The sequence below is a fragment of the Lepidothrix coronata genome, unplaced genomic scaffold (assembly GCF_001604755.1).
Source record: "Lepidothrix coronata isolate B3197 unplaced genomic scaffold, Lepidothrix_coronata-1.0 Scaffold45, whole genome shotgun sequence".
NCBI classification, from domain to species: domain Eukaryota; kingdom Metazoa; phylum Chordata; class Aves; order Passeriformes; family Pipridae; genus Lepidothrix; species Lepidothrix coronata.
The window spans coordinates 5,089,437-5,117,435 of record NW_016690225.1 but is presented as its reverse complement, the minus strand read 5'-3'; the positions used below and the strand labels follow the sequence as shown (position 1 = coordinate 5,117,435).

General features: G+C 38.1%; 1 protein-coding gene across 3 annotated transcripts; it reads right to left on the bottom strand.

The window, feature by feature from the left end:
- Positions 1-7: 7 nt before the first annotated feature.
- Positions 8-27,622, bottom strand: GFRAL (GDNF family receptor alpha like). Of its 3 annotated transcripts, none has more exons than XM_017814496.1 (9): positions 27,574-27,622; positions 24,222-24,356; positions 16,351-16,797; positions 15,591-15,647; positions 14,668-14,995; positions 12,485-12,744; positions 9,172-9,270; positions 3,592-3,673; positions 8-2,252 (listed from the first exon to the last, which is right to left on the bottom strand). In XM_017814496.1, the coding sequence occupies exons 1-9, from the start codon at positions 27,593-27,595 to the stop codon at positions 2,204-2,206; spliced, it is 1,479 nt and encodes a 492-aa protein (XP_017669985.1). In that variant the 5' UTR covers positions 27,596-27,622; the 3' UTR covers positions 8-2,203. The 3 variants fall into 3 exon arrangements, with proteins under 3 accessions (XP_017669985.1, XP_017669984.1, XP_017669983.1); XM_017814495.1 differs by having other exon boundaries at positions 8-1,724; XM_017814494.1 differs by lacking the exon at positions 8-2,252 and adding an exon at positions 2,506-2,593.
- Between the last annotated feature and the right edge of the window lie 377 nt (positions 27,623-27,999).

The window sequence follows — 27,999 nt, the reverse complement described above, 5'->3', positions numbered from 1 at the left end:
ATGACAGTGCTGTAAGGCAAAAATTTATGCTCTCTTCCTCTAGCCCTATCAATCTTCATGTCTTCACTTTGCAAAGTCCTAGCTCCAACGGAAAGGGGATAAATGCCACATCCTTACCCAAAATGACCCTGTGTCCTGGGAATTCCAAGTCATCAATGAGACTTAATTTTCCTCATTTGGGAAGATGTTATATTTCAGGGGAAACATTTTAAATGATGAAGCTCTTACAAAAATACTTCTTTTTCTTCCATCATGATTGGATTCAAAGATCTTAAAGGTCTTTTCCAAACTAAACAATTCTATGATTCTATGATCACAAAACTGTTCATGAAGCAGAGTTTAATCATGATCACCTGAATACATATCATCCCAGCAGAAATTCCTTTATTTAATAACTAACACCTAGATACAATTCACAGAATGCAGTATCACTACGAAATATGAATCACAATAATACTTTTTGCATGCATAATGGAGGAAATGTACTTTTTCCATTAAGCATGTAATTCATCTCTAATGAAGAGAGCCTGTAAAATCACAGAAGCAACACAATAGCCACTAAATATTTTGCTGTCTTTCAGAGTAACTCACATACTTACCCTCTGTTTGAAATATGTTCTACATATTTGTTTGTGAGTGTCAGTGTGTCTAAGCATATATATGAGTTGGAATTCTAGTGTCTAAATATAAGATAATTAGAAAACAAAAAGCTTCTAAGAACGAGATTTTTTTGTGGTTGACTAAAGTTTAGTTAAATCTGTATTTAAATGGCTCTCTTCAAATTTTGTGACATGGAGGCTTCAGCATTGCATCACTGTTTTTTGAAGTCAGACTGAAAACCAGCACAAGGTTCATGTCATAAGTACATTTCCTACATAAAGAAATGTTTTTACCCAACACTGATGAGAACATATTCTCAACAGTATTTTCAGATTTCTACTTCACAGTTTTAAGATGAAGAATATGAATATACCACTTTAAAATACCTATATGGTGGGAGGTAAGCTAAGTGCTGCAAATTGCTGGACTGCCAAAGGAGATCTTTTTAATTAACAAAATAACTGCATTTTTCTGTTTCTGTATTTTTGTCCAAATGCTGATTTAGTAATGACAAAACATTTGACTGCAAAACAAGAACAAGTTTTTTTGGTTTATGCAGATGATAAAGACAGGGAAAATGCATATTTTAATAATTGTCAAAAATTTCTAAACCTCTCCCCAGCAGAACTGCACACTTAAGATTTTGCTCTCACACTAATCATTTCACAAGCTACCAAAGTAAGAACCAAAAGTCGCATTGAAGAGTAGAGATCCCTGCTTTTCTGATCACATAAATTTCTAGCCCTAGATCAGTCATCTGTCATAGTCAAAACTGGAGCTGAATTACATTTAGTGATAATTCAAACAAAATTAAAATTAATCACATTCAAAATAAAATTAATTAATCAGATGCTATTATAACAAGACAATACATGTGCTACTCATTGATAACAGTGGAATAAGAAATGCCAGTGCATTATCCTGTGCTCACCAGAACCAGATTGTTACCAAGATTTGACAAAGACCGCTCACTGGTAACAAATAGAAGCTTAAATCTAGCCAAACAACTCAGCTACAGAGAGAAGTCCAGAGCCCATAGCCAGGAAGTGGGATCCAGAATGGTGTGTTAGGGACCATGACTCCCAGTACAGTGCAAGGGGAGAATAAGGCACTTCGGGTCTTTCCTAGAGGCAACAAATAGGAAACACAGATAATGAGATGGGTCATAGCTTCTCTCTTGAGAAGCAGGCACTTCAGCCCCAAGCAAGTGGCTCTCTCCACTGGGCATTCAGACCACAAAATGCTTTCTAAACTTACTGTATTAAACGTGGCAAACCTCACTCATTTCTTTTAGAAGCATATTGGAGGAGAAATTAAAACCAGTTCCAGCAACAACATTCTGGGGTCAAAGCAGTAGTCCAGATAGTCATTTTAGATCTGAAAGGGGTTGTAATCCTGATCTTCTCCAAGCCCCCAAGTGCTCCACCATTGAATTACAGGCAGCCTACCTGTGACTGCTGCCTTACAAATACATCAGGTACTTGGTATCTGGGAGCCTAGTGTACAAACCTATCACATATGTGCTCTTTATCAGCTCTCTAAAATGTTTTTGACTTGATTTTTTTTCTTTCTTCCAGATGAGTTGAGATCAGAAGGGTAGGCTTCAAAGACTGCCACTGCTGATGCAGTATTTATACCACTGCCATGTGCATCTAAAAATACAGGAAATGTGCAGCTCAGGACAGATCTGTGAATCTATGCAAATAAGAGAGAGTACACTTCTACCTTTTTTTTTCTTTTGGCTTGTGAAAGGTTTTATATGAGCTAATAAATATAAAAATATTTTGTATTCCTAACTACAAAATTCCGTAATTTATAGTAGTTTTTCTAATATATATTTTATTATCACATCTGTACAGGCTGGCTTTCAAGAATAGCCTTAAAAAGCATAAGCAACAGAGTAGTTCATCTGTGACTTTTATAATGGGCCATAAATGTTTCAGAAGAATGGTCTGGCAAGAGACTTCTTGACTCATATTTTGTTCTGCAGGCTCTGAAAACAAAGAATGTGCATGTATTCAACAATAAACTGTACAGTTTTTGTTTTGAACTTTGGCTTAATTGAAATCAGTGGCAAAATTCCCCTCTTTTTACGATGAACACTGTGGTAAAAAAATAATTTGCTTCATTGTTATTAATGCACTGTTCTTTCTTCCATCCTCTGTATTCTTTAAATCTGAGTTTTATTTATATGCTGATATTCCTGTAACTGCAAACCTAAAGAGGAAGTCTCTGTTCCCATATATTCTTGATTTGCCTTCTGCATTTTTCTACATGATTCCTCTTTGATCTGCCTCTGAATTTAATAATGAAATTTGACTCAATATCCCTTCCACTATATATAGCTCCTGCTACATCATGTTCTGTTACCTATCATCTGACAGTGTAATTCTTGAAATCCGGCCATTTAATTTGGTCCAAGAAAATGTATCATTTAAGAAAAGGCCATATTCATTTAACTAAGTGAATGCACATTTCTGTTTTCTTACCAAGCATTGGTGTGTGGGCAGTTTCTCATATGGGGCAGGGGGTGGGAGGGGAGGATGGTGGGGATGATGGGTGTTGTTCACAGAATCCTATCAGCAAAAATGGCATTTGGCAAGAATATTAACTACAATAGCAGCATTCATGGTTTGGTTTCTAAAGACGTTATAATCTTGAATATTCTCATTTCCTTTTTGCATTACTGCTGCCTGCTATGGGGCTAGGAAGGTAGCCTCACAGAATTTCTGAATTCAGATTTCACCTTCCCCTACCATGGGACAGGAAATGAAACCTCCTAAAGCCTGGGATCTCTGCATGAATGGAGGGCATTGTAGATACGCATCGTATTTCACTCTTCCCTGCTGACACCCACAATGTCAGTTCTTTCCATCACTGGGACTGTTTTTAAAGACAAACGCAGTGTCTACCTCTTAACCAAGTCAAAACATTTTATTTTCTGCTTTTCCAATTTCCTAGAACCCGTGATTAATATCCCTATCAAATTACCTGATGTTGAGGAGAGTCAACAGGACTATTCCTAATATGAGAGCTATGCAGGAGGAGTAGGCAATAATGTAGACTGTTTCACCTAAAAGTAAAAAACAGAAAACAGACATGAAGTGTTTACTTTCTCAGTAATAAGAATCAGATTTGAGATCTGAACTAGAATGCGTACATATGTAAGCTAAAATAGCTATCAATTTTGACATAAGTAATTAAAAGGAGGGAAAACACCTAAAATGGTATGTCAGTGGTAGGAATAACTCTTCCTTCGCCAGTTGGTACAAAGCAATTTTCAGACTTCTTTTAGTAAATACCAGCTCCAATAGCACTTCACAGGTGTAGCACTACCTTTTACTCTGCTCCAGGGGAACAGCTTGTTACTCTCATTTGTGTTTTAGAGTATTCTCCCTATTCATTTTAAAATGTTAATTTTTTTCTGTGTATCAGAGCAGACCTGGCTCCTACTTGCCTTCTAGCCTTCTTTTCCTTTTTCACATATTACAATAATTACAGTGTACAGCAATACTTGATCTAGAATCAAATTAATGTAAAATGGGATTTAGATTTAAACTCTGTGTCTGGGCTCCATTCCCATGCAGTTTCCTCTTTCTCTTAGGCTTCTCACCAAAAAGTCACTTAGGTGGCTTATGTGCTAAAAATTCCAGCTGTTGAAAAACTGGGAGCTGTTTCAACTTTTGTTTTCCAAATGAGGAGAAACTTATTTTTCCTGAAGGAATGAATCCATCAGTTTTGATCAAATATTCTGAAGGAAATATTTCAGTTGAGAGTGTAATGGAAGTCCTGGACATGGTATGGAGAGGTGTGGAGGTTAGATGACTTGACAGGAGGGCATAAATGCAGAGCCGCAAACATAAACCACGAGACCTTTCTGTGACTTTCCTGTTGCACTGATTCTGTCATGTTTATACAATCAAATAAGTTTTATTTACATAGAAACTCAAATGCAGAGAGCCTTAGCTGCTCCACCTTACATAGCTGGTGAAACATTCACTGAAGAAGAAATGGATTCCTGGCCTCATCACTGGGCCACTTATCTGGGCTGTGAGAAGGTCAAATTCTGGTCTCTGAATAAAGTTATCAGTTATTATATGTCTTGTGTGTTGTTTGTGCATATGCACACACAAACCCTAAATGAGACATTTCTGTATACACTACATAAATGCAGCAGATGTAGCATTACAGTGTAATACAAACACAGGCTGTTTGGATGCTGGAGTAGCTCCAGTAAGAGAGTGAATATTTATTCTACAGCAGGGCAAGCAAGGAGTTGAACAGGGGGTTGGATTTGCCTGGCTTTTATGGTACGATGGTGCTCTTTCTCAAAAAACTACCCCAAATTCAAGTTTTCCAATACAACAAAAATTAAAGCAATGATTGAACCATCACAAGTTGCACAGAACGAACATACCACTTAATCCAGCAACCTACTGAAAGATATTTAACATGGTGAATTTTTGAAGAAAGAGGTGTGAGGTCCATTTTTGTCTCAGAGCAGGATTGTTAAAAACATATATTAAAAACCAGATCAGCAGCTGGCCCACCTCTCAAGTTACAACATTTCTTTAAGATAATGAGTTTTTGCAAAAGAGTAATTTGTAGGCATTTTTTCCAGTTTCTGAATCTTAATTTTGCACACAGTCATTTTTAAAACCTTTTTACAAGTGCAGGAGCAGTTGTAGGAATAACAGTTTCCTGCTGTTTTGAAGTGGAAGTGAATTTCACACACATTTTAGGCAAAAAGAAGTTTTTAAAGTACATCACTTACCACAATGCTAGGAAAATCGTTACACCTTACAAGTTTTTAGGAATAACAGCCATGGGTAGTTAAAAATGGGCTAATAAATTTCCACTGAAACATTGTGATATTTTTCTTAAAAATTTGTAGGAGGTGTTTCATTTTGATTAAAAAAGCACTCTTAAATGATCAAATGAAATAAAATTTTTCTATTTTTTTTGTCACAATCTTAAAAAATGCTGTGGTTTTGGTGAATTGCTGGTAAAAGAGATGTTGATAAAGTTCTGTTGGGAACAAAAGAAGGATGTTAGTGATGAGATCATGCTAGAAACCATGTATTTTCTCAGAGCTGCAGAGAAGGAAGGAAATTTGTGAGGCCAGGAGAAGGCAAAACTTTGTGGCTGAAAAGCTAATTCTGCGTTTTATATATTCTTTGTGGTTAAACTACTGGTATGTATAGAGACACAAGTGGATGGTTGGTGTTTCCATGGGGCTGTGAGGTGCTGGGGTCGCTGCTCTGTGCCGTGGAGGTGGCCTGTAGTCATGAGAAACTCTTGGGCCTCCTCACCTCATGGCAGGTCTATCGCAGGGCCCCCGTGTCTGCATGATGTCCTCAGGGACACGACGACTGGGGCTGTAGGTACCACTGAAGCACTAGCTGGAGCTGCCTACACAGACACACGGACATTTCCAGTCATGAGGCTTGGTAGAGGGTAACTGTGGGTCAACAGCTGGAACAATTAGTGGGATTACACTCTATTGTAAATCTACCTGCTTCTGTATACACAGTGCATATTCATCGAACCATCATGCCAGCTTGTGCTCAGATGTTTCTTGGCTACCCACAGCTTGTCACAGGCGTTTTTCTACATTTAAAAAACAGTCAGATGGACAATGTTTCATACCTTACAAATTAAAGTCACTGGAGCTGAACTAATCTCAGTTCCCACAGCAGCTGGTATAATTATAGATAAACCCTGCCAATTACTTGTTTATCTAGATACTCAGCACAGCACAACTCCTCAGCAGAAAATATATAACACTACAATTTATGACAAAATGAGATTAATTTCAACAGTCTTGGGTCAAGCCCAATTTTATTGTATCTCACAAGAACAGGATAAACGTTCTGTATTTCTTGCTTTCTCTTCCATAAAAAACCCCCTAACTTAGCTCCAAAGCTCTGTGCTGATGAATGTCAATGCTTATCTTCACACACTTTAATTTTTCAAATTAAAGTGTGGGAAGCAGTCTTTTAGATTATGTGGATCTGTAAAATCGTGGAAATAATTTGCATAGGATAAAGTCAAAACCAGGCTGAAAATGCATAATTAGATATGGAATATCTTTGAAGTTTGGAGAAATTTTGATTTATTTTTTTTTTCCAAAAATGGAATGATTTTTGGATATTGTTTCCAAAATGACATAAAATTCTGGCCCCACCTAAACTTACAGCAAAAGTCTCCTTAACTTTTACATGGTCATGACTGACCATATCACATCTTGTTAAGAGAGTTTTATCAGCCCACAGATGACTGTGTTGGCCTGTTCTCCCCTGAGAATGGGAATGTGTTTAGATCCAGTCAAGATTTTTACAGAATCCTGGTATAATTTTTTTACACCAAAAGCTGGAATAATATTTTTTCAACTACTGCAGTTCTATTTATTTGCAAATATATTTGGATATATGTATATATGTTCAGACTTATTGTTTATTATGAAAGACTCCTTTTATTAAAGCAGTCTTACCCAATGAGATGATTCACAATGCTGCTGAGTAGAATGGAGAAATCTGTTTTTTTGAACAGTAAGCTATTTTTTGAAGAAAAAAATTAAGAAAAAGCTGAAGAAATATTGAGTTTTCTTCTGAGCATGGTCATCTGTAGATGGTCATTCATTTCAACTGGTGAAAGAGTTTCTTGTGTCTTTCAGTGACAAACTAAGTAAAGGCTTCTTCTGATATTTTATTGTAGTGACATCAGCAGATTGCATCTCCTGCTTTCCAAGCAGAAAATAGCCAAGAAGCAAATAACTTCAAAAGCCTTCACACACACAAAAGGCCACATTTGACAATTTAACTGTTTTGCCTCTGCACCCTGAGATTCTTCTTGGGATTTTATTTCATTAAAGATAAATATTTTGTGAAGATGATAACTCCCTTTGCAGCCTGAGTAATGCACATTTACTAGCAAATTTACTAGGATACTGGGTTAGTTTTTTGGCTGTAGGATTTATGAAACAATTTGCAATGTGGTTTTTATCATCAGGTAGATATCCTGAATCAAATTGTTCTCTTTGCCTGGCTTCCTATGAGACTTTTATGGCTTAGAGAGTCCCCATCTAGTACATGACAGCTCCAATAGAAGGAATATTTTATTGTATAGTTTAGGCTGGTCAGCGTTCTTTTTATTTTTCTAAGGCCATCCAAAGTTCTGTTAAGACTTCAAGGAAAGGTTTTTGGAAAGTATTCAGACTTCAGTGGGAACAGAATTAACTGGGTGCAGGCTGCTTTTTTTGCAAATATTTATCTGAATCCCTGAGGGAAATGTATAATATATTTTACCCACTGAAAGGGTCTGCAGTTAGAACTAGTCCCAGGGGTGAAATATCTTGCATTTTGCATTTTCTTACTTAGAGCAGGATTTCTTGTATTATGACTTGCATTATTTAACCACTAGAGTCTCTTTCCAGCAAGAGATTCAGGCTCCCTCTGTACTTGGCAAAAAGAAGTCAATGCTTCCAGAAAATGCAGTCTGAAAATATTGGATTAATCTTCTTTTGAGGGTCCCTGACTTTCTTCTCTGGTTACACAGAGCACTTGGATGACATGCATAATTCTTAAGTAGTTTTAATGCCAACACTACGGCCAAATGCTTAATTATTCATTATTATTATATACAGGTCTCAGGAATCCCATTCTCTTAGTCTATTATTATATTTCCCAGGTTGCCCACTTCAGCAATAGTTGAAGGATGGAGAGGATAGAAGTCCCTTCATTTTGTACTACATCCAGAGACTGAATTATTTTTTCACTGTTTAAAGTGTTCTGTATGACCTGTTCTGCAAACTGGAGTATTGCAATCTGTCCTCCACAAGGTAGAACAGGTCATTCTCATTAGAGTTGATATTTGTGCATTAAGCTCTTTAGTGTTCTCACTCTGTAACTGGGTCCCTCAAAAGAAAATATAAAATAATATTATTTCAACAAAGAGAAAATTTATATATTAATTCAGTATCCTTTAACTTTATGTTGCTTAATTGCTTACTGTAAATGCATTGAAATAAAAGCAGATATAGCTCTTCAGCCCATGGGATATCGTGATCCACAACTGCGTGTCCTTCTTTAGTATGAGAAGGTAAAGTCTGATGCAGCATAACACAAGCCCCTTTTCAGACCACTTACTGCAGGTTCCTAATTTTGTTGTTGTAACTACTACAAAAAGTCAAGAGAGATAAAAGTAGTTATGACATCAAAGCTAATAATTTGTATTACACATTACGACTACTACTCTCTAATGACTGTACAGAGAGTCAGGCTCTGGAAGGTTTAATAGCTTAATTTTCTAATTATAATATAGTGATCGTGAGACATCTATTTCAAAAGCACTTATCAGAGAAATTGGTTCAGTCTCATTAACTTTATTTTGTGGTTATATAAGCTAAGGCAAACAAGTAGGGAGCTATCCAGGTTGAACAGGACAGGAAGAGGTTGAGCTCGCTTGCCTGAACCCACTCAAGGGACCCAACCTTTAGTCTTTTCTATCATACATGAGGGATATTTCAAGAGTACTTCTATGGAAATTATGGAGTGACTTGCCCAAACTCACCACTAATTGCAGAAGAATGGAGCTGTGCTCCAGAAGGCTTCTTCCCTGGCATTTCTGTATTTACCCAGCCAAAACCATTCTTCTGAATGGAAATTTGACCTGAATATTGGAAAGAAATTACCCATTCAAAATATTGCTTAAAAAAATAATTTAGGTGACTATTGCATTTTGATATTTTGATAACCATCACAGAATTTGTAAAGGGAGTTTTAAAAAATACTGTTTACTGATACTCGATGAACAAGTTGAATGAGTGTATAACAGTTTTTCCTTTCCCATCTCAGTTAAACCTCCCATGTAGTTTGTCTTATGGGGGACAAGCACACTTCGAACATATTCTCTGCCACAAAACAGCTTAAGTTCTCTTTTCACATAAACTATTTTAAAAATAGGCCCACCAGAAGAATTGGGCCCATCAAACCAATATAAAAGTGATGAAAAATGGGTTGTACTTAGAAGTAATTTCCAAACCACAGAGTTTATTCTCTGAGTTGACAGACATCAATACATTTTTTCACAAAGGCCTATTCTTGTAGTGGGCATAATTTCATGAATGTATCTGAAAATATGCATCTTCTGTAGAAATGAAAAATAGAGGGTTTACCTAAGTAGAACAGTTTACAGAGTAGGAGGCTAAACCATACAAGACTGTGCATGGTCACTCACATGAACTCTAAACTGAGAAATTTTTATTCCCTTTAGGAATGAAAACAATATAAGAAAGGCTCACATTTTCAGCCTGGAACATTGTCCAAATAAAAATAGATAAACCTACCTGCAATTTATTTTTTTTCTGTGCGATCCAAAAGTACAACCCAGAGTTAAAATATTTTGGAAGCTTCAATTTTAGCTTTCTCTCACTGACATTTTTGCCTATTCCTATTGTGACACCAATCCTACATTGGCACTGATCCACACTGCGCTTCTGCCTCATGTAGCAGCCAGTCACAATTCTTGCCTTTTACTGAGTCTGCAGCAAATGTAATCCTGTAAGCACAGCCCCGAGAGCATCTGCTCCTAGCAAAGGCAGTGCCATACAAGAGTAGGAAGATGAGATGGTGTAAACACCACTTGTGGGTCTGTTCACACCAGTTCTAGAGGTAAAGATCCCTTTTCCTAGCCCTGGGTATTTGCCTATTCAGAAAGACTTCAGTGTTAAAAATCACTGCCACTGTAAGAGTGAAAGTCATCCAAAGTTCACGCTCAGGCCAGATGGATGAGTTAGCAGGGTTAGTTAGGGGATGGGTGGGCTCTGCAACAGAGTAGTCACTCCATGTCTCTGAGCTGCCTTGCAGATAATGGCATTAAAATTGTGCCTTATAATAAAACCCGTAGTCATCACCATCATCAGTTTAGCTGCATTACAACTAGACATCTAGAAAAAAAAAGCAGCAAGATTCACAATAACCTGCAAGTGTAAAGTAGGTACTGATCCTTTACTCAGCCCAAGGTCCTGTTTCCCTAAACAAGTTTTGTTTAACTACCAGGAAATTGTTACACCCCATGAGCATGTAAGCTTCTGTTCTTCAATCTCAATTAGGTTAGGGAAGTTTCAATCACAAAATAACCTCAAACCATTTTATCCTGAGGCTGCTTCAGGGAATGGCAAAGCTCATGAGCAATTATTTGATTATTCCGACATGAGGATCATATTTTTTGTTTTGTAGAAATAACTAATACAACGTCTTCACTCATTTGGACCATTAAATTCAGCTGTAAAGCAAACAAACAAGTAACATTCAAAAGCAAAATCACTGCCAGTAGTCGCAAATCTAAGTGTGTCCCCTGCTTTTTCAGGGGAGTTGTTATATGATTTTTAATATTTTCTCAGAGTCTGAGTTTGAGTAATGATTAACTAAATTAACTAAATTAAGGGCAGTGTTTCAGCAACTTTATCATAATTTCTGGAAAGACTTTGAGTGACAAGAAAGAAAATTACACTCTTATCAGTGGTAACATTTTGGTCACTAGAATTAAAAAAGCAGCTAATTCCTTCAATGAAATGGATGCACACAATTATAATGGCCAGTCTTCGCGAGCGAAGATTTGGGAAAGGTCATTGACCCTTCGAGCCTGCGCAGTGGATTTTTTAGGTGAGACACAGCGTGCGCTGAACTGAGCCCACCCTTTAATCCTGAGGTTCATCTGCCGGGGCCGAGTGAAACTCGGACAGTGGTAGTGAGGGTCTCAGGACGTAGGTTTGTTTAGAGTGACCTTCTCTTAGATGGATTGCCTCACAGGGCTAACGAGCTCCATCTGCCCGGGGGGCCGGGAATCGAACCCGGGTCGCAGCGGTGAGAGTCCTGCACCCTAACCACTAGACCACCAGAGGCCCCATGCACACAATTAATATGTTTTCAAAAGGCAGTCCATCAGATAGAACTATGAAAAAGCCATTGCTTTTCATTGTAATATTTAGATATAGTTACCTCTCAAGCTAGTTTGAGAATATATATAATTACATGTAGAAGATGACTGGCATAGGGTATGATGCACTAACAGGTAATATATCCTAAGAGGATTTATATAGCAAAATAGCTAGTGTAATAGATCAGAGATTTGAGAGGAGGATATTCTGATCTTTGATCTCGTCAATGGACCAGATAATCTGGATGTAGCTGGAGCATTGCAGAGGTGACAGATGAACCCTCAGGTTCAGTTTTAAGCTGCAGGAATCCAGGAAAACCACCCTGTGATGCAGAACCACACCATGATGTGACCCATGACACTATGAGTGGGGACAAACAGGAGCTTTGCTTTAAAGGCACACTCCTGATTCAGACTAAAACATTAATATTTTTTCCCAATGCCATTTATTCCATTAGCAATTCTCTCTTAACTAAAGACTTGGCAAGGACCTTTATATTTAACAAAAATAAGTAGCTGATGTATTTAGCACATAAAAGGTGATACTGGTTCTGAGAAAGTGCATGCATTTCATCTGAGTTAAGGCCAGTGTTTTTAAAGCAGACCAAATCCTAAAGCCTCCATTCCCATATAAAGTCCTATTTAAATAATTGAAGTATTTTCTGTGGAATGAAGTCTATTGCTAAATAAGCGTAAGGTAGACTAATATTTAGTCTCCAAGAAGAAAAGAAAGAAAACCAACATCCTGCCTCATATTATTTGTAAAAAACAGTGTACCAAAGTACAACATTAAGTCAATGACAGGAAGGCTTTGGACTTTTCTAAAAAAAAGCTGCAGCTATAAATCTTGCTGAAATCTGTGGTATCAAAGATATAGTAAAGATCTGGTGAAAGCCAGCATCTTAATACTCTTTAATTATTCTTAGAGGTTTTATGTGTTACTCACGTAACTCACTGAAGCAGGATTTGCTGTGAAGCATGTGATGGAAGAGCTTGCACAAAGACTGCTCCACGGGAGGCAGATTCTGGCAGGTACACTCCACGTGCAGCATTGTGCCCCAGTTGCTAATGTAGGCTGCTTTGCAATCAGCATTTGCAGAACAGGGCATGTCATCCTTGATTAAAGTTTCAAGACAAGCTTCATCATCATAGCATTTTTTTGTCACGTGTCTCCAACACTTTGACCGAAAAGATGTGTATTTTTTCCTGGTGGAAAAAAAAAAAAAAGAAGAAAAGAAGTATACAATGACACTGTAAAAACTGTGATTTCAAGAAAAGGCATTTAAGGATCACCACTAAAATAGAGTGTATTTCCAAGTTACCACTTAAGCCTTCAAAAATTGCAATATTCAGTGATAGCTAGCCTAATTTCTGCTCTGATTTTGAGAAAAAGCAACTGCTCTTCTAATTAGCACCTGTGGAGATTTCCCCAGCAAAACATAGTGTGAATTCCAACAGTCTCTGATACTCAGAAAAAATGCCGATAGAGGAATCAGACCAGTCATCACAATGAAACCACACTAGGTGCTGTTCTAGTGGATCAGTTTGTTGGGCAGTGTGAAGGAAGAATGAACAGTCAACTTGTTTTATATTAAATAATCTACATTCTTTGTCAACCCCTTGTCCCCCCAAATGCTAACAAAATACAAAATGTCCAAGGCTCAGGAAAGTGTAAAGTAATTCAGCTGAACTTAAAAATTAATTGATAGCGGAGATAAATTACAAGAAGAAATAACTTGTTTCCCAGATCAATAATCTTCAGTTTATTTCCTCTTAGGATGGAATAAAATTGGCCTTTAATGCATTGTATATGACAATAGAAAACATCTATTATTAATTAAGAAATTTGTAGATTTCTTAGCACTTACATTAAATGTTAGGGGATGATAAAGGTAAATTCTTGTATATTGTACATTAAGATATTATTTTTCCTTAATCATAAAATTAGGTTATTAATTTGCTGTTGATATTGTGTAATGGCTATAAGGGAAGTCACATGGAAAAGCATGAACTGTTACAATACTGGCTAAGAAATTTCTGTAAATATTTTCATTACACAAGCAAAGTTTTCAAAGCAGATGCCACCTCTGTTCTAAGGAATTATTTTTATTCATCTCCTGATTTATAGATATGCCTAGCCACAATTAATAGACTAATTGCTCATTATATGCACTTATTGTCAGTGCCAGGAAACATTAATGTTCCCAAAATTATGGGGACTTCAGAAATTTTCAGTTATGATATTACATGTTTACACAGGTACAGACATACATTTGTAGCCCAATTCTTTTGACATAAAAAGAGGTAATTCCCACTGACATCAACCTAAATAATCTGTACAAAACCAAAATCATCTTTTGGCCTCCTGGTATGCTGACTGAAGGTTAATTTGAGCACAGCTTTCAGCTAAAATTCAGGTCTAATTCACAAGGGAACTGGTAACTAAACTGAAAATCAAAGTGGGCCAATTGACCATCCACAAATGGTGGCAATTAAGTAGAACTACAAATATGGGCTAATCCTGTTGCATGTTTTTTAAACATAAAATAAAATCTTGAAAGGGCATTATTCTTCATAAGTTTAGTGGTCTGTGCATGTTTCAGGCCAACTTTTTGCAAGAATCGGTATGCTGGAGACAAAGGGAGTAAGACAAAAGTTTTCTGAACAGGCCAAGTTGGTTGTACGGCTGTTGGGTACAAAGGGTCAGACTCTGCGCTTGAAAAGGTAATTAACCAAACAAACTTCATCTGGTCTGCTGCACCACTTGGGCAAACTGCTAGAGAGCAAAGGTGCAGATGGGCAGGTGTTATCTGAAGATAGTGGTAATGAAAATATGCAACAGTATTGTTTGTCCAGCAGAAATGGTGTTACGTGTCATGATACAGGAGGAAGAAAAACCATCACCAGATTCCAGACCTTTCTGAAAATTAATCTTTTCAGTTAACTTGTGAAATTACTTCTGGAATTACTACAGTTGATGTAAACATCTGTGAAGATGTCAAACACAGCAGATTCAGTGCAGAAAATAATTTTGTTATAGATGAGATATATAGCATGTATATATAAAAACGATTTGACCAAATCATTATTCAAAAGCACCTTACTATACAAAATACTTCTACTACTAACCTGCACAATTCATTCTCTTCACACATATGGATTACATTCAGGCACGATGGGGCTTGAACTGCAGTAACTGCACAGGGCTTGCCATGGAGAAGTTCTTTGGCTCTGTGGCAGGATTCATCATGCTGGATACAATCACAAAATATCATCATTTGAGCAACTTCAAAAGGCATGTTTTGATAGAAGAACCTTAGGGCTGCTTGACATTCTTCCATGTTGCACTTCTTATTTACTGAGCAAACTTTAAGGTACAGGGACAACTGTTTGTTACATACTTCATCTTCAACGCACTCCCTGTTCACATCCAAACAGGTTCTATTTGTTGTGTACACTAAAAAGAATAACAGTTTTAAAATGAAATCACAAGAAAATTTTTCTCAAGTGATGACTGGTAGTCACCCTGTCTGCAACATTCCCAGTAAAAACAAGTCTGACTCCCAAAAATTCTGATCCAGCTCTTCAGCAATGCTTCTTTTAAGCCTATTGTGTAATCTTCATACTTCTCTTTTCCACTGCTTGGCCCTCATAAGCAACCCTCCTGAAACTGCTGAGATCTCCATTGCTATGCTAGGCTATGTAAAAAGTAATGAAGAAGAGAATATAAACGGCATTTTTGTGCTTTCAAAGTTAGTTTAGATATTTCTAGACTGCACTGTAAACCTTCCAAAAATATCGAAAAAATTCTGCCCCTAAAATGTTTATGGGATAAGATTTTCCTCTGTAAATTTAACAGGATCATGATTATTACCTGGCATTTTTGAGTTCTTATCTACTCAGTGGCTTAACTAAAAATATGTTGAATCTGTTGACTCCCTGCTCACTCATCTGAATGAAAAGTATTAGTTTCAATCTCTAGGTACATTGTACACTATCTGAAAATAGAACTAAAATGATTTATTAGGATTCATAAGTAAATTCAGACTTACCTTGTTTTGAGAGAGCAGATAAACCCCATTGTAATTTGGTTTCCATACTAATATTGTCTAGAAGAAAAAGACACAGATACGGGCATAAGTCATAAATAATGTCTCAGCTTAGCTTTTTAACTTTAAGGTATTGGCTGTCTTGCTTGCATAGTGCCAGTAGTAAAAATGAACAAGAATAAAACAAATCAGTTTCACTGAGTAGAACCCGTTAACAAATTCTAAACCCTCTATTACATATATTCATAAGTTCTGGGATCAAAGCACAATTTATTAAAGGCTGCTGATAACATTCTTTACATAATTATAGAACCTGTGAACTCAAGAAGAGTTTTTTAGAGCTTACTGCATTATAAAGTCAGATTTCTTGTGAATAAATAAAAGCCGGAGGCCTTAATGGGTTCATCAGTGGACTAGTTTTCAAGTTGAACCAGCTGCTTGTCATGACCTAAAGTCAAGGCAAGTCGACAATTTTTGCTATTAGAAAATTATTGTTAATGGTCTTATACTGTTTCTAGTCATAAAGAAAAGCTAAAATGGACTGATTTGGATCAGGTTGTATCAAATTAACATATTGAAGGACAGAAGTATTTGCACCCAGGCTATCATTTTTCTATCATATTGTGAGTTCATTTATAAACAGGCCTTTTAAAATGAACTCATTTTCAATGTTAAAGTGCAAATGATTAAGAAAACCTCTTTTACTGACTGTGGACACTACTGTTATGTATGAAAGCATTCAGACTGCTGGAATAACACTAACCTGTGTCAGTGACCAGATTCTTCTCATCATCAACATCAGCATTATGGTCATCATCATCACTGTCGTCATCATGTCCACTGGGTGCTGAAGCTTGGCTCTCTTGAGAGTATTGTAAACAACGGTTGTTAAATATTCCCTTCCATATTTTAATGCATCTCATCTGAAGTGACTCTGAGCACTTGCACTGTCCCAGTACTGTTTTCATCAGTTCTTTCCATGCTGACAAACACTCCTGGTTGACCATTGGAAACCTGCACTTTGCTGCATCTGCCTGGCATGCTCTCTGGAAGCTCCTGTACAGGGCAAAGCAGGAAGGGTCCTCTCGACAGCGTTGTTTTGCAATACGGCAATCATTCACCAGTTCTTCTGAGTGCCTTTCGTCTTTGGGGTTTCTATGCTGCCTAAAACTCAGTTCAGTGTCTGATCTTGAGAAAGACTCCAAATATTCTGTACAAATAGGTACAAACAGAGATATAAATCAAATGGAAGATGGAGCATCATCATAGGTCAGCACAAAACACAGGAAAAGGATAATTGTCTTAATGCAATACAATGAACGAAACAGCCCTAGTTTCATTCTGAGCTGTAGGTAAACACAGAATAATTTCAGTCTTGTAGACTAATGAATCTTCCTCATGCTTACTGTGTGCTGTTATCTGTATAGTACAGTCCCCTTTAACAATACAGTTGCAAAACAGTAGTAAAAGAAATCTACACTAAAATTACTGCATATAAAGGGATACATTTCACATAATTTTAACCACCTACAGATTGGACATATCATGGATTATCATCTTAATCCAATGCATAATTTGTAAAGAGAAAATCACAATGCCAGCAGATGGTTCATTCATTACCTGAAATAGTAATTTAAGTTAGACAGGGAGAATTACTCATGAAAGTACCTACCAACACCATATGCTATCCTTTGTAGGTAAACTCAACACTAGCGTAACTGAATATGAACTTTTTTTCTATGCTAGTGAGAAATGTCATCTCAGTCGGCAAAAAAATATAAAATTACTTCATTTTGCTAGAAGCAAAAGCAACTGCTCCAATGACATCAATGTCAGGTTTTAGATATGCATCCTTCTTGTTTGGGGAAAGGAGTAACAGATCAGGATATTATTTCCCCTGCAATAAAGCCATATATTCTATGCCAGCAGGGAGTAATGGATCAGTGCCATGAATCAACGTTCCAGACTCTCATTCACTGGATGATTTTAGCTCTCTTGTGTCAGCTTTGCTAATCATTATGCCAGGAGACACTGGGTCACAAACTGCAATTTCTTTGTCCACTGAGTAATTCTCAATTACAGACAGGCTTTCTGAAGGGATAAGAGTTCTCAGAATAATAAAATGAACTGAGAAGAGCTGGGCCCATTGATTACAACATAAATTTTAAAAGATGCATTTTACATATTATGTACAGCTTTATGAAGGTGGTGACTATGTTTCCTACATCCAGTAACCTCTCCCAGATGTAGTAAAGGTGCTCCTGCAACACAGTGTGACACAACTGCACCACTGTGCATCCCCATTTCCTCACACTCCCCTTCATAAGGTGGCTGGATCTGTCTGTCTACATATAACCTAAATCCAGTGGTGCTCAAACCTCCTTGGGCAATGAGTAGCCCTCAACACACATTGTGTTTTCACTCTTGCTTTCCAGTGGATTGAGCAAGAGCCTTAGAAACTATCTGAATTTATCACATACATTTTATTGGTTTTGTTTATTTTAAAGCAGATATGGCATTTCTTTCATATGGAGTGTGAATATCATAGAAAAGACAAAACTAATTTGGCAGAGGAATTCTCAGAGTTGAGAAATATGTAAAGAAATTTGAATCCAGTTAAAATGGGGGTTACAAAATTACTCAGTTTGTTCTTCATAATTAAAACTGTGTTTAGTTACCTTTATTAATGCTGCACTGTTTCCCAAGTAAAGTTGTGATGCTACAGATATTGTCTGTAGTGCAGACAGTTTTTAAATTCTGGGTAATCATCAGCCTGGACCTGGATGATTCTATTATATCCAGCAGTGTCTTCTGCCTTGCACTTATTACCTAGAACTCACCATTAAAATTATAATGTTCTTAATGTTTATGAGCACTTAAATGATACGTTTATATAAAACAATTCAATTGAAGCACAAAAATAATATGCTTTGCCAACAGAAGATGGCTTGCACTTAATTTTGTTTGAAAACCTGTCATAATTTACAAATTTTAAATAATATTCAGAGTAATATAATAAAGTCGCGAGTACAATATTCCCTTCTTTTATTTCATGTGACCCATTGCCAGAATATCTGTTCTCATTTACAAGGTACACAAAACCTTTAACGCATACCTTTTATTCTAAGTAGATGAGGCACAGAGACCAAACTGAAAAGGTGTAAAGGAGTTCACATCCTGAACTGAGGCCCTGAGAGACTGATCTTGGTCCTGTGTAGAAATGAGGTGCCTGGTATAGGGACAGGAATTCACAGTGCAGGCTAAGGCACTGCCACGTAACAGAGTGTGAGGGAGAGGACACAGATGGGAGACCTAGTCCTGTGATAATGGTGATGCTAACCCCAGGCTGAGGAGATGTCAGCACTAAGTCAGATTCTCTAACTCATGTCAGGATAGCATGAGCCTACAAGTGCCATTTGGATATACCCTTGGACAGTTACTCTACAGAACCACTTCATTGTCTGAGAATGACAACAAATTTAAATTAGTCCAAGAATACTCTGATTTTTAGAGTTTTTTTATAATAAAAATAAAGGAGAAGTTAACATAAAAAAATATGCAGAAGCCCTAGCTTACCAGCCCAGTTTTAAGCTCATTGCTTGTGTGTGCATTTGGACTCAATGACAAAGACACTCACACAGGCTGTCAGGTCATATTTTCCTTGTATGAGTAACAAAGAGCATATACTAGTTTCTGTACAAAGGTAAATCAATCAACTCTCCACTTTATGAGCTAAAAGTTTTTCAAAGTATTTTATTATTTATTATTAAGAAAGTTACACATTACTTAAGAATGTTACATAAGAAGCAGTTTAACACCATTTAAGAAAGTTTTATTTTGTTAAAGCCATGAGCTACCTTGTCAAAACAGGTAAGCAGGTATCCAAACCAGCACATTTGCTCTCTTCACCTCATAGATAGCATCTCACAATATGTCAGACAAGGAGTACGTGGTTCATGAGATCCAACCAGATCCCAGGGCAGCATGAGGATCAGTTTTAACCTACCAAGCACTTTGGCTATTTTCTCTGCCCTGTGAACGCTGCTGTCTGGCTTCCTGCCTTGCTGCTTCCCCACTAGCCTGGAGCAGCAGAGACTGTGCACTCCAGTAAAACTGAAAAGTGAGAAGCTATGTGTCACTACCACCATGGGCAAGATTTAATGTGATTAGAGTTTTAACATCATTTATATGTTGCTGTCACAAATAGCAGTGGAAAGCAATCTAGGCAAAGTTCTGGAAGAGGAAACTGCATTTTGCTTGTGCCCGAAGGAACGAGAATCATCTATTCCACAACGCACATCCACATCCTGCCACCCCTTTTTCAAACCGTGTCTGCACTGCCCTTTCTTCAGTTGCTGTTGCTAAGGAGGGTTTGGGGGCGTATCAAAAAATGCACTGCTACAGGGGAATGTCACAGGCCAGCAAGAGCTGCAGTTCCCAGCCTCTGTTCCCACTTCACCCCTTGTATTATTAGCAAAGGAGGTGGTGATGGTGCCTGGGCTTGCCTGTATCTCTTCAGCCGCATCTTCAACTTGTCTCCTGCATTTTCAGAAGTAGAGCATGACCCTGACCCTTAGACCTCACACTTTCAGTAGCCAAGGAGATCAGAAGATCTACTGAAGGTCATGGATATAAAATACTCCCTGACCAAGAAACTAGGGTGGAAATAATATGGTGACATGGGAACTATGGAGGCTCAAGAAGGTGGGAAGATATTCTCCTCTATGTTTTATCAAGTGAGTAAGGGATAATAGAAGAATTTCAGGAGAATGAATTCCATGGGTAGAAAAAGAACAACAAAGATCAGGAGGGGCTTGGGTAAAAATTAGCTTATTGACAAAATTTATGACTTTCTTCTTCAAGATCCCGAGGACACTTCAAGGGTGGAGGTGAATAGAGATAGAAGAATAAAACCCACAAAACCCAATATACCTTATACAGCACCCCAGCCTCACTTAGCTCACCTGTGTTCATGACACTAACATGTCATGGTCAGAAGTCAGACACAGGGCTGTGTTCAGAATGGCCCCATGTGCTGTGAGCTGAGTCACAGCAGCTGACAACCAGGGGTGAGGGCAAGGTTGTGGGGCTATGAACATACAAACAGCACAGATAGAACCAGGAAGTACATCAGATTTATGGGGTTCCTTTGCCTGACTTCTTGAAAATTGTGTAGAAATAACCTATTATCAGTATTGGTCTGTGTGTACACTGTATTGATTCAGCTGTGATGAACAGCAGAAAATATTTTATTGCTGGTTTTCAATTATTGGTGTTTTACCAGTGATTAGTTCTAGGTAATATATTTTATCTTACACATATGCTTCCAAAGCATTTCCAAAAAAAATGCCCACTTAACCTAATATTTGGCAACCATTACCCATAATTAGATTTATTTATAAGTACATAATTGATGTACATGGGACCACAAATAGAAGCATGACAGAGTAGAAGCTGACACTTCCAGAGTGATAATCTCTGTTCTTGCATAGTCAGCTTTTCAGTTGTCTCAGTGGGAACTGCAGTTGAAGACTGTAGAGAAAAGTCTTTGGTTTTCCCCTCTAGCACTGGTGAGACCACAGTCTAGACCTCCAGAGATCCCTTCCAACCTCAATATTCTGTTATTGTAAGAAAACTGAACTCATCCAAATCTAATTCAAAATGAGATTCCTTAAAATTTAAGTGATCTGAGGGTTTTTTCTTTGAACACAGATGTTTTCAGTTCAGAAAAAATTAAGAAAATTTATACTCCTCATTAAATCAGAGCTCAGAAATACTTATTTTTTTTTCAGTGAAATAACAGAAGAAAAAAAGAACCCTAAACCAACAAACAAACCAAAAAAGCCCAAAAGGCAGAAGAAGGATAGGACTCAGAGGACTATAAACTGAGACTCTGGAAATGCTGTTGTAGTAGTAGGGAAACAGCGATCAAAAGTTTGACAGGAAAAAGAGTGACTTAGGCAGTCATCTGGAGAGTGTTCCCAGACATGCTCTGAAGAGCAAAAGATAGAGGTCTTGATAATCACACAATTAACTTTGAGGTTACAGTCTGAGGGACTGAGTTACTGAACTCATACCACAGAGCAGGAGTGTAATTATCATTTGTAATTAGGTTTTGCATAAAGAAACAAACAAAACAAATATTTGCCCCATTGGCTATTACCTTCAAGTAACACATTGGTGCTCAGAACTGAAGGGCCTTTTCCATTCCTACAGTTCATCCATGAAGTTTTTAAGACTTGCAAATAACAGACAGTATAATGTTACTCTTACTAATAATGCTGCAGGTAGATTTTCTCTCTCTGTTTCTGTGGGCTCTCCAGGAGGTCTGACTGACTCAATTTACATGCTCTGGGATCATGGTTCCTAATAAGCACATTTAGTATAATTTGTCCTAGACCCAACACAATACCTGAGTGCTCTGCGATGCTGGAGAGTACTTGCCAAAGCTATTATCCTAAAGAAACATACAGATGCAAAACCAAACAAGCAATCACAAGAAGAATTTATTTCTGCATGGTTTCTCTGGCGGAGTTACAAATACCTTTAATATCAGTGAATAAGTATATAGGATGATAAGTAAGATAAACAGTATATTATGGGACAATGCAGTGCATCAAAAGGGGAGATCACAGAAGTAATTATGCCGGTCCACTTCATCTGGTTGCAGGGTATGATCATTAATAGGCTACAGCACAAAACCTGATCTTTATGTCAAGTAGTCTTGGTGCTACTGACTTCGTCAATGATGTGAGAGAAGCAAGTACAACTTCTTGTGATTTGGGGAAGAGGTCTGGTTCTAGAGAGCTCATCTTTTAGTCTCCCTGAGCCTGAAAGTACTGCATATTCCAATACTACTTTTTTTTTTTTTCCAAACAGCCACCATATCTTTTGAAACTGTTTCACTTCACATAAAATATTTAAGAGCTCAATAGAACCTGGACTGAAACTAATTTTCTTTGGGGACTGCTGTAACTGTTATCATGTCTTTTTCATTTAGTCCATCTATTCTTAAAAGTATTCAGATACTTTTATCTGCAAAGCAGATAAGTATCTGGAAAAAGACACACTAAGAAGGACCTCTCAGAGAATTTTCTGTTTTAATTATTTTAAATATTGCCTTGGGACATTTGGGTCATCAAATCTATGCAACAAATCAGACAGACAGAGGCATTCAGGTAGATTACACTACAGGTGAATGTTTCAGCAATGGCTCATTGACCACGAAGCCAAGCAACTTCTGCTGCCTGGCTTCCCTCACAAACAAACGTGGGATCAGGTCGTGACATCAAGACAGACAGAGGGGCATTCCCACTGTCAACTCTGCTGCAGCTGAGGCTCAGAACAGATTACGGCATCGCGACATTCCTGGTTCTGTTCAAATAATGTCATTATAAGCAGAAGACAGGTTTCCATGGAGATACAGATGCCTCTACATCCTGCCCACGACAGGTGAATTCAGTCAGGAAAGAGTCCCTGGCCCTTATCATTTCCTAGTGCTGAGGTAGCAATGTAGCAGCAAATCAAGGCCCTTGACATTAACAGTCAAAAAAGGTGCCATTACTAGCTTGGTCTAATGACACTATCAGACTATAGTGCAACAGCACCTGGAAGATGAACACTTAAAATTTAACAGAAAGGTCTTGGACGGATTTAAAGGAAGAGAGAGGTGGTAAATGATAGCCAAGAATTGTTCAAGAAGATAATAGGCCTTTGGAGAAAAGAACAGTTTCATCTGAACAACCACAGAGATTAGGATGAGTTTCAGGTCAAACTTATAATACCTGATCTTTCCCTACTTAAAACATAGTTTATTTGGAAGTAAAGCATCAGATACTGGAAGTGCAATAAACAAAGAAAGAGACTGATTTTCTGCCCTCATTTATGCGAGAATCTGTTTAACAATTCAAGGAGGCTTAACCGTGTCATAACCAGCACTTTATCATACTATCACCCCCTGCAAGTGAATTACTGTGACACATAGGTACTATTCATTGAAGAATTACAGTGTGCCTCCCTAAAACACAACTTCCTTTGAGGATTTCTTTATTTGATTATTTTCTTATTCTAGTGCAATATTTAAGAATTTAAGTAACTACTATATTATTTTGGATATTGTGTGAGATTATAGAATCACAGAACAGTTTAGGTTGAAAAGGACCTTAAAGATTATCTCGTCCCAACCTGCCTGCCATGGGCAGGGATACTTGCCACTAGATCAGGTTACTCAAAGCCCCATCCACCCTGGCCTTGAACACCTCCAGGGAGGGGGCAGATCAACTCTTCTAAATTACGTAAAACAAAGTTGGAACTTTTTTCCAGCTGCACACTGGCTTTGTTTAACTGGATCCCATAAGAGTATAAGTTCTGCTGAATTCAGACTTCTTGACTTGGTTCAGACTCTGACTTTGTTCATAGTGCAGAAATTTCATTTATCGCCTTATTGAAAGGACAATATGATTGTTACTAAAAATAGCATTGGCCATTGTCAAGGATTTCAGAAGTTGTCTGTCTGTTGCCGTAATTTTCTCTTTGAAATCTCATTGATTCATTCAGTTACCACAGCAATACTGTGATAAACAATGAATATGTATGATACAACAACTCAAAGATGCATACACCATAAAGAATTACCTGAAATATTGCAGGCATCTTCAACAACATTCCAGACACTCTCACATCCATTTGCAGCATTTATACACTGCTCCCTCAAATGCAGACAGTCAGCAGTCTGGACAGTAGATATACATGTGAAATACGTGAACAAAACTGTGAAAACAGAATACAGTGTTATATAGTTAATACAGTAGATATTGTACTGACCTTTTCCTTTACACCTTTTCCCTTTTTATAGATTACAAAAACATAATTTACTGTAGTTTATCTATAGATTCAAGTTTTCTGTCAAGTTACTTTTTAACAGAAGAAATCTTTTCCTCAGTTTTGCAACTGGAAAATTAAATTTAAATTTCTGAAGTTGCAGTGTGGCATATTTTGCATTGTTTTACCCCAGTATTATAACATCAACCATAGCTATATATGACATCAGTGCACAGACATATAGAAATTACTGCAGTTCTAAGATCCCTAATAAATTACAGAAAGAAAAACAGTATAAAATTCAGAGAAAACAGCATTTTATTTGCATGAAATCTCACCAAGCTAGATTATACTGGAATTCCTATGAATAAACTACGAGAAAGATTTGACAGGTACACAATTGTTAGACAATAAATGCAACTTTATTTTATAATAGAGTACTCTTCGCTCTGTTTTTACTTCACAGACTCATTATTTCTTGAAAGCATCACCCCCCAGTTTATGTCTTTATCTGCTTCCCTGAGGGCACTGAGCCTGTTAATTGCATAAAAAAGTTCTGAAACTGAGGACTGATATGGAGGTTTCAAGGTAAAAAATTTTAAAGTATCACCACCTGTGACTTATCAGTAGAAAATTAAATTGCCCTGCTAAGAAAAGAAAAATCACCTGGGGTTTCACCAACATTCCCATGGCAACACAACTTCTAAATTGTAACCACATGTCTTTATTTTCTATAAAACCAAGTTTCAGACACTGATTTCAGGCTTTATCAAACTAGCTGCTGAACACCTGATGTGAGTGTTTTCCTTAGTTGTTGAAGGACACAGCATCTTCTAGACCAAGTGTCCTTTTTCCCCCCCTCATGTTTACGTAAATTCATATGGAATTTGAGTAGTTTCCAGCAGTGTTTAATCCCTTAAACGTCCTGAGCAAGAGGCATGAAATATTCCTTCAAGACTTGTCCAGACCCTACCGGGAGAAATTAAATTTTTCCAATGATACATTTTAGAGTAAGAAATTATGTATAAAATATTCATCTAAATAATCTTAAAGAGTCAGTACTGTTTAGAGGTGATGACATCCCTTCTGGAAATTATATTTACCAGTGATATAATAGTGCTGCTGTAGGGAACACTTTCTGGATGCATGTTGATAAATATAAAACAACATTTAATACTACAGGTACAACAGCATCTAGTGTCCCTACAAGCCAAAGAAGAGGCCATATGTGCTTATTATAGCCGGTGCTAATCCTTCCTCAGTTGTGCATATTCCTGCCAGTTCTCAGATCTATGCAAGACTGTTGATGATTTCAGTGACTTCCAGCCTGAAATACTCTTTTAGGCTGTGTCTGTACGTCAGCCTTGAAAACCGATTGATAGAAACAGCTCCTGCCTCTTGACATTGAGGAAGGGGCAGCTGGCCCATCCATAGGAACAATTTCGGCTGATTAAGACAACATTTTAGTTCTGTGACTGTCTCCAAAAGGTCTAACTGTGAAATTACTCACTATTTATTCAGATGACAGAAGAAAAAACGTTGTCAAATACTTAACGGGTGAAAATGACTCTCTATATAAGACAATACAAAATTACAAACGCAGGAACTTATTAAGAAAAGGTACTTCGCTGGATGATCATTTGCCTATTTTGTAGGTACTGACATAACAGAAGATTTACGCATCTGATTAGGATTTGCAGCACAAAGACTCTGTGCTGTCTCCCTCCTGTTCCAACAGCTTTCGAGGAGCAGTGGCTGAAAATGGATACTCAAAGTAGGACTGACTGAACAGCCAATTAGCAGCACCTGCTCCTTTTTAAGGATTATTTCAGACTGTTGCTTATTTCAAACCCACCTGGAAACTGTGCCCACAAAAACAAGGATATGCTTTTGCAAAATAAAGAACTGAGTAGCGTAATCGATGATTGAAAGCAATTCAGTCTAAGAAAAGGCTTCGCTAGGTCTAATGATATATTATGGATGTGTCATTTGTTTCCTTAGCAATACAGAGGGGTACACTGCCAGAGGTACACATGAAACACTGTCCTATATGATTTTAGAATTCAGTGCACTATAGCTTATATAGTTGCTTAAATTTACAGTTACTACTTTAGTCATTCACTTTTGTTATTTACTCTAGTGTTTGGAATACTGACTGCTTCCTGCTTAAAAGAGTTCAGGGCATCTTAGTGGCTAAAACTTTTATAGGGACCCATTTTGACAAGAAGACACATATATTTAAATTTCTACAGATGTCTGTATTTTTATGCAAGTGACTATTGATTCATTGTGTAGGTGTAAAATCCCATGTTCTGTAGAATTTGGTGTCTAAAGTGGAAAGGGGAGAAAAAAAAGAACATTTTAGCACCTGCATTTTGCAGATTGGGAACTGAGGAATGGAGGAATTACATTTCCCAATTCTGAGACTGCAGAATTATTCTCTGGCAGATAATAATGAATAGCATCAAACAAAGCTGTGGTTTCTATCCAATGGCAAGACCAACAAGATAGCTAGCTCCAAAGGAGAATGGCAAACTATAGCTGAATATACTTTGAATATAGTTGAAAAGCAATAAAGGACAATTTTACTGTAACAAGAGCTCGGGAAGAACTACATACAAAATATTTTTGACAGTGGAATACAAGTTTACAATAGTGGGGTTTTGAGAAGAGGGAGAATTACAGAAATAAATAAATAAATAAACAACAACAACAAAAACCCCACCAGAAATAAAAATATACTTTTCTCACTGTATTCTCTTCTACCTAATCCTTCTGTCCCAGCTTTGCTGATTTTCCCTGTTTCTCCACTCAAACCCAAAGGAACTGTCAGCAGCCCTCTATGTAGCACTGGCAGCACCCAGCACTCTCCAGCCAGCAAACAAGTGGCTGTTTACTCAGACAAGGCGTCCCATCCGTGGGTCTCCTCACCGGTTCAGCTCCTCACCGCCGCCCTGCCGTGCCTTTCCTCACCCCTGCTGCAGAGGTGCTCCCCGGGGCCAGGCTGCCGGACCCTGCCCAAGCCGGTGCGAATCCCGACAGGTCTCTGGGAGGCTCACCGGGAGCAGGAGAGGGGATGGAGCCGAAAGGGGAACCCACAGAGAGGAGCTATGAGGAGGCTCGAGTCCCGGCGGGGCTGGGGTCCCCTCCCGCCCCCCGCACTTACCGAGGCCGAGGAGCGCGGCCATGGCCGGCCGGGCCGTGCAGCCCCGCAGGTCGCGCCGGCGGCAGGTGCGGGAGCGGCGCCGCCCCTTCAGCCCCGCGCCGGGCACAGCGCCCCGCCCGCCCCGCCCGCCCCGCCACAGCCGCGCCTCGCACTCCCCGCCCGCCGCAGGGCCGGGGGCGTCCCGCTCAGAGCGGGGGTTTTGGTATTTTCCACGGGATCTGGGACTCCGTCCGTGTTCAGTTCTCAGTTGATTTCGAGAGAAACTAACATAGCAAGTCTTTGACTGCTGCCTGTAAGCTCTTTAGAAAATACCTGTTGCTGTGTCCGATCATCTGCTCCAAGCACTTTTCAACACGTTTTAGAAGTGAATTTGTTTGTTTTCATCTCAGGTGTGGAATAGGACCTAAGGAGAAAGAAGACCTGTGG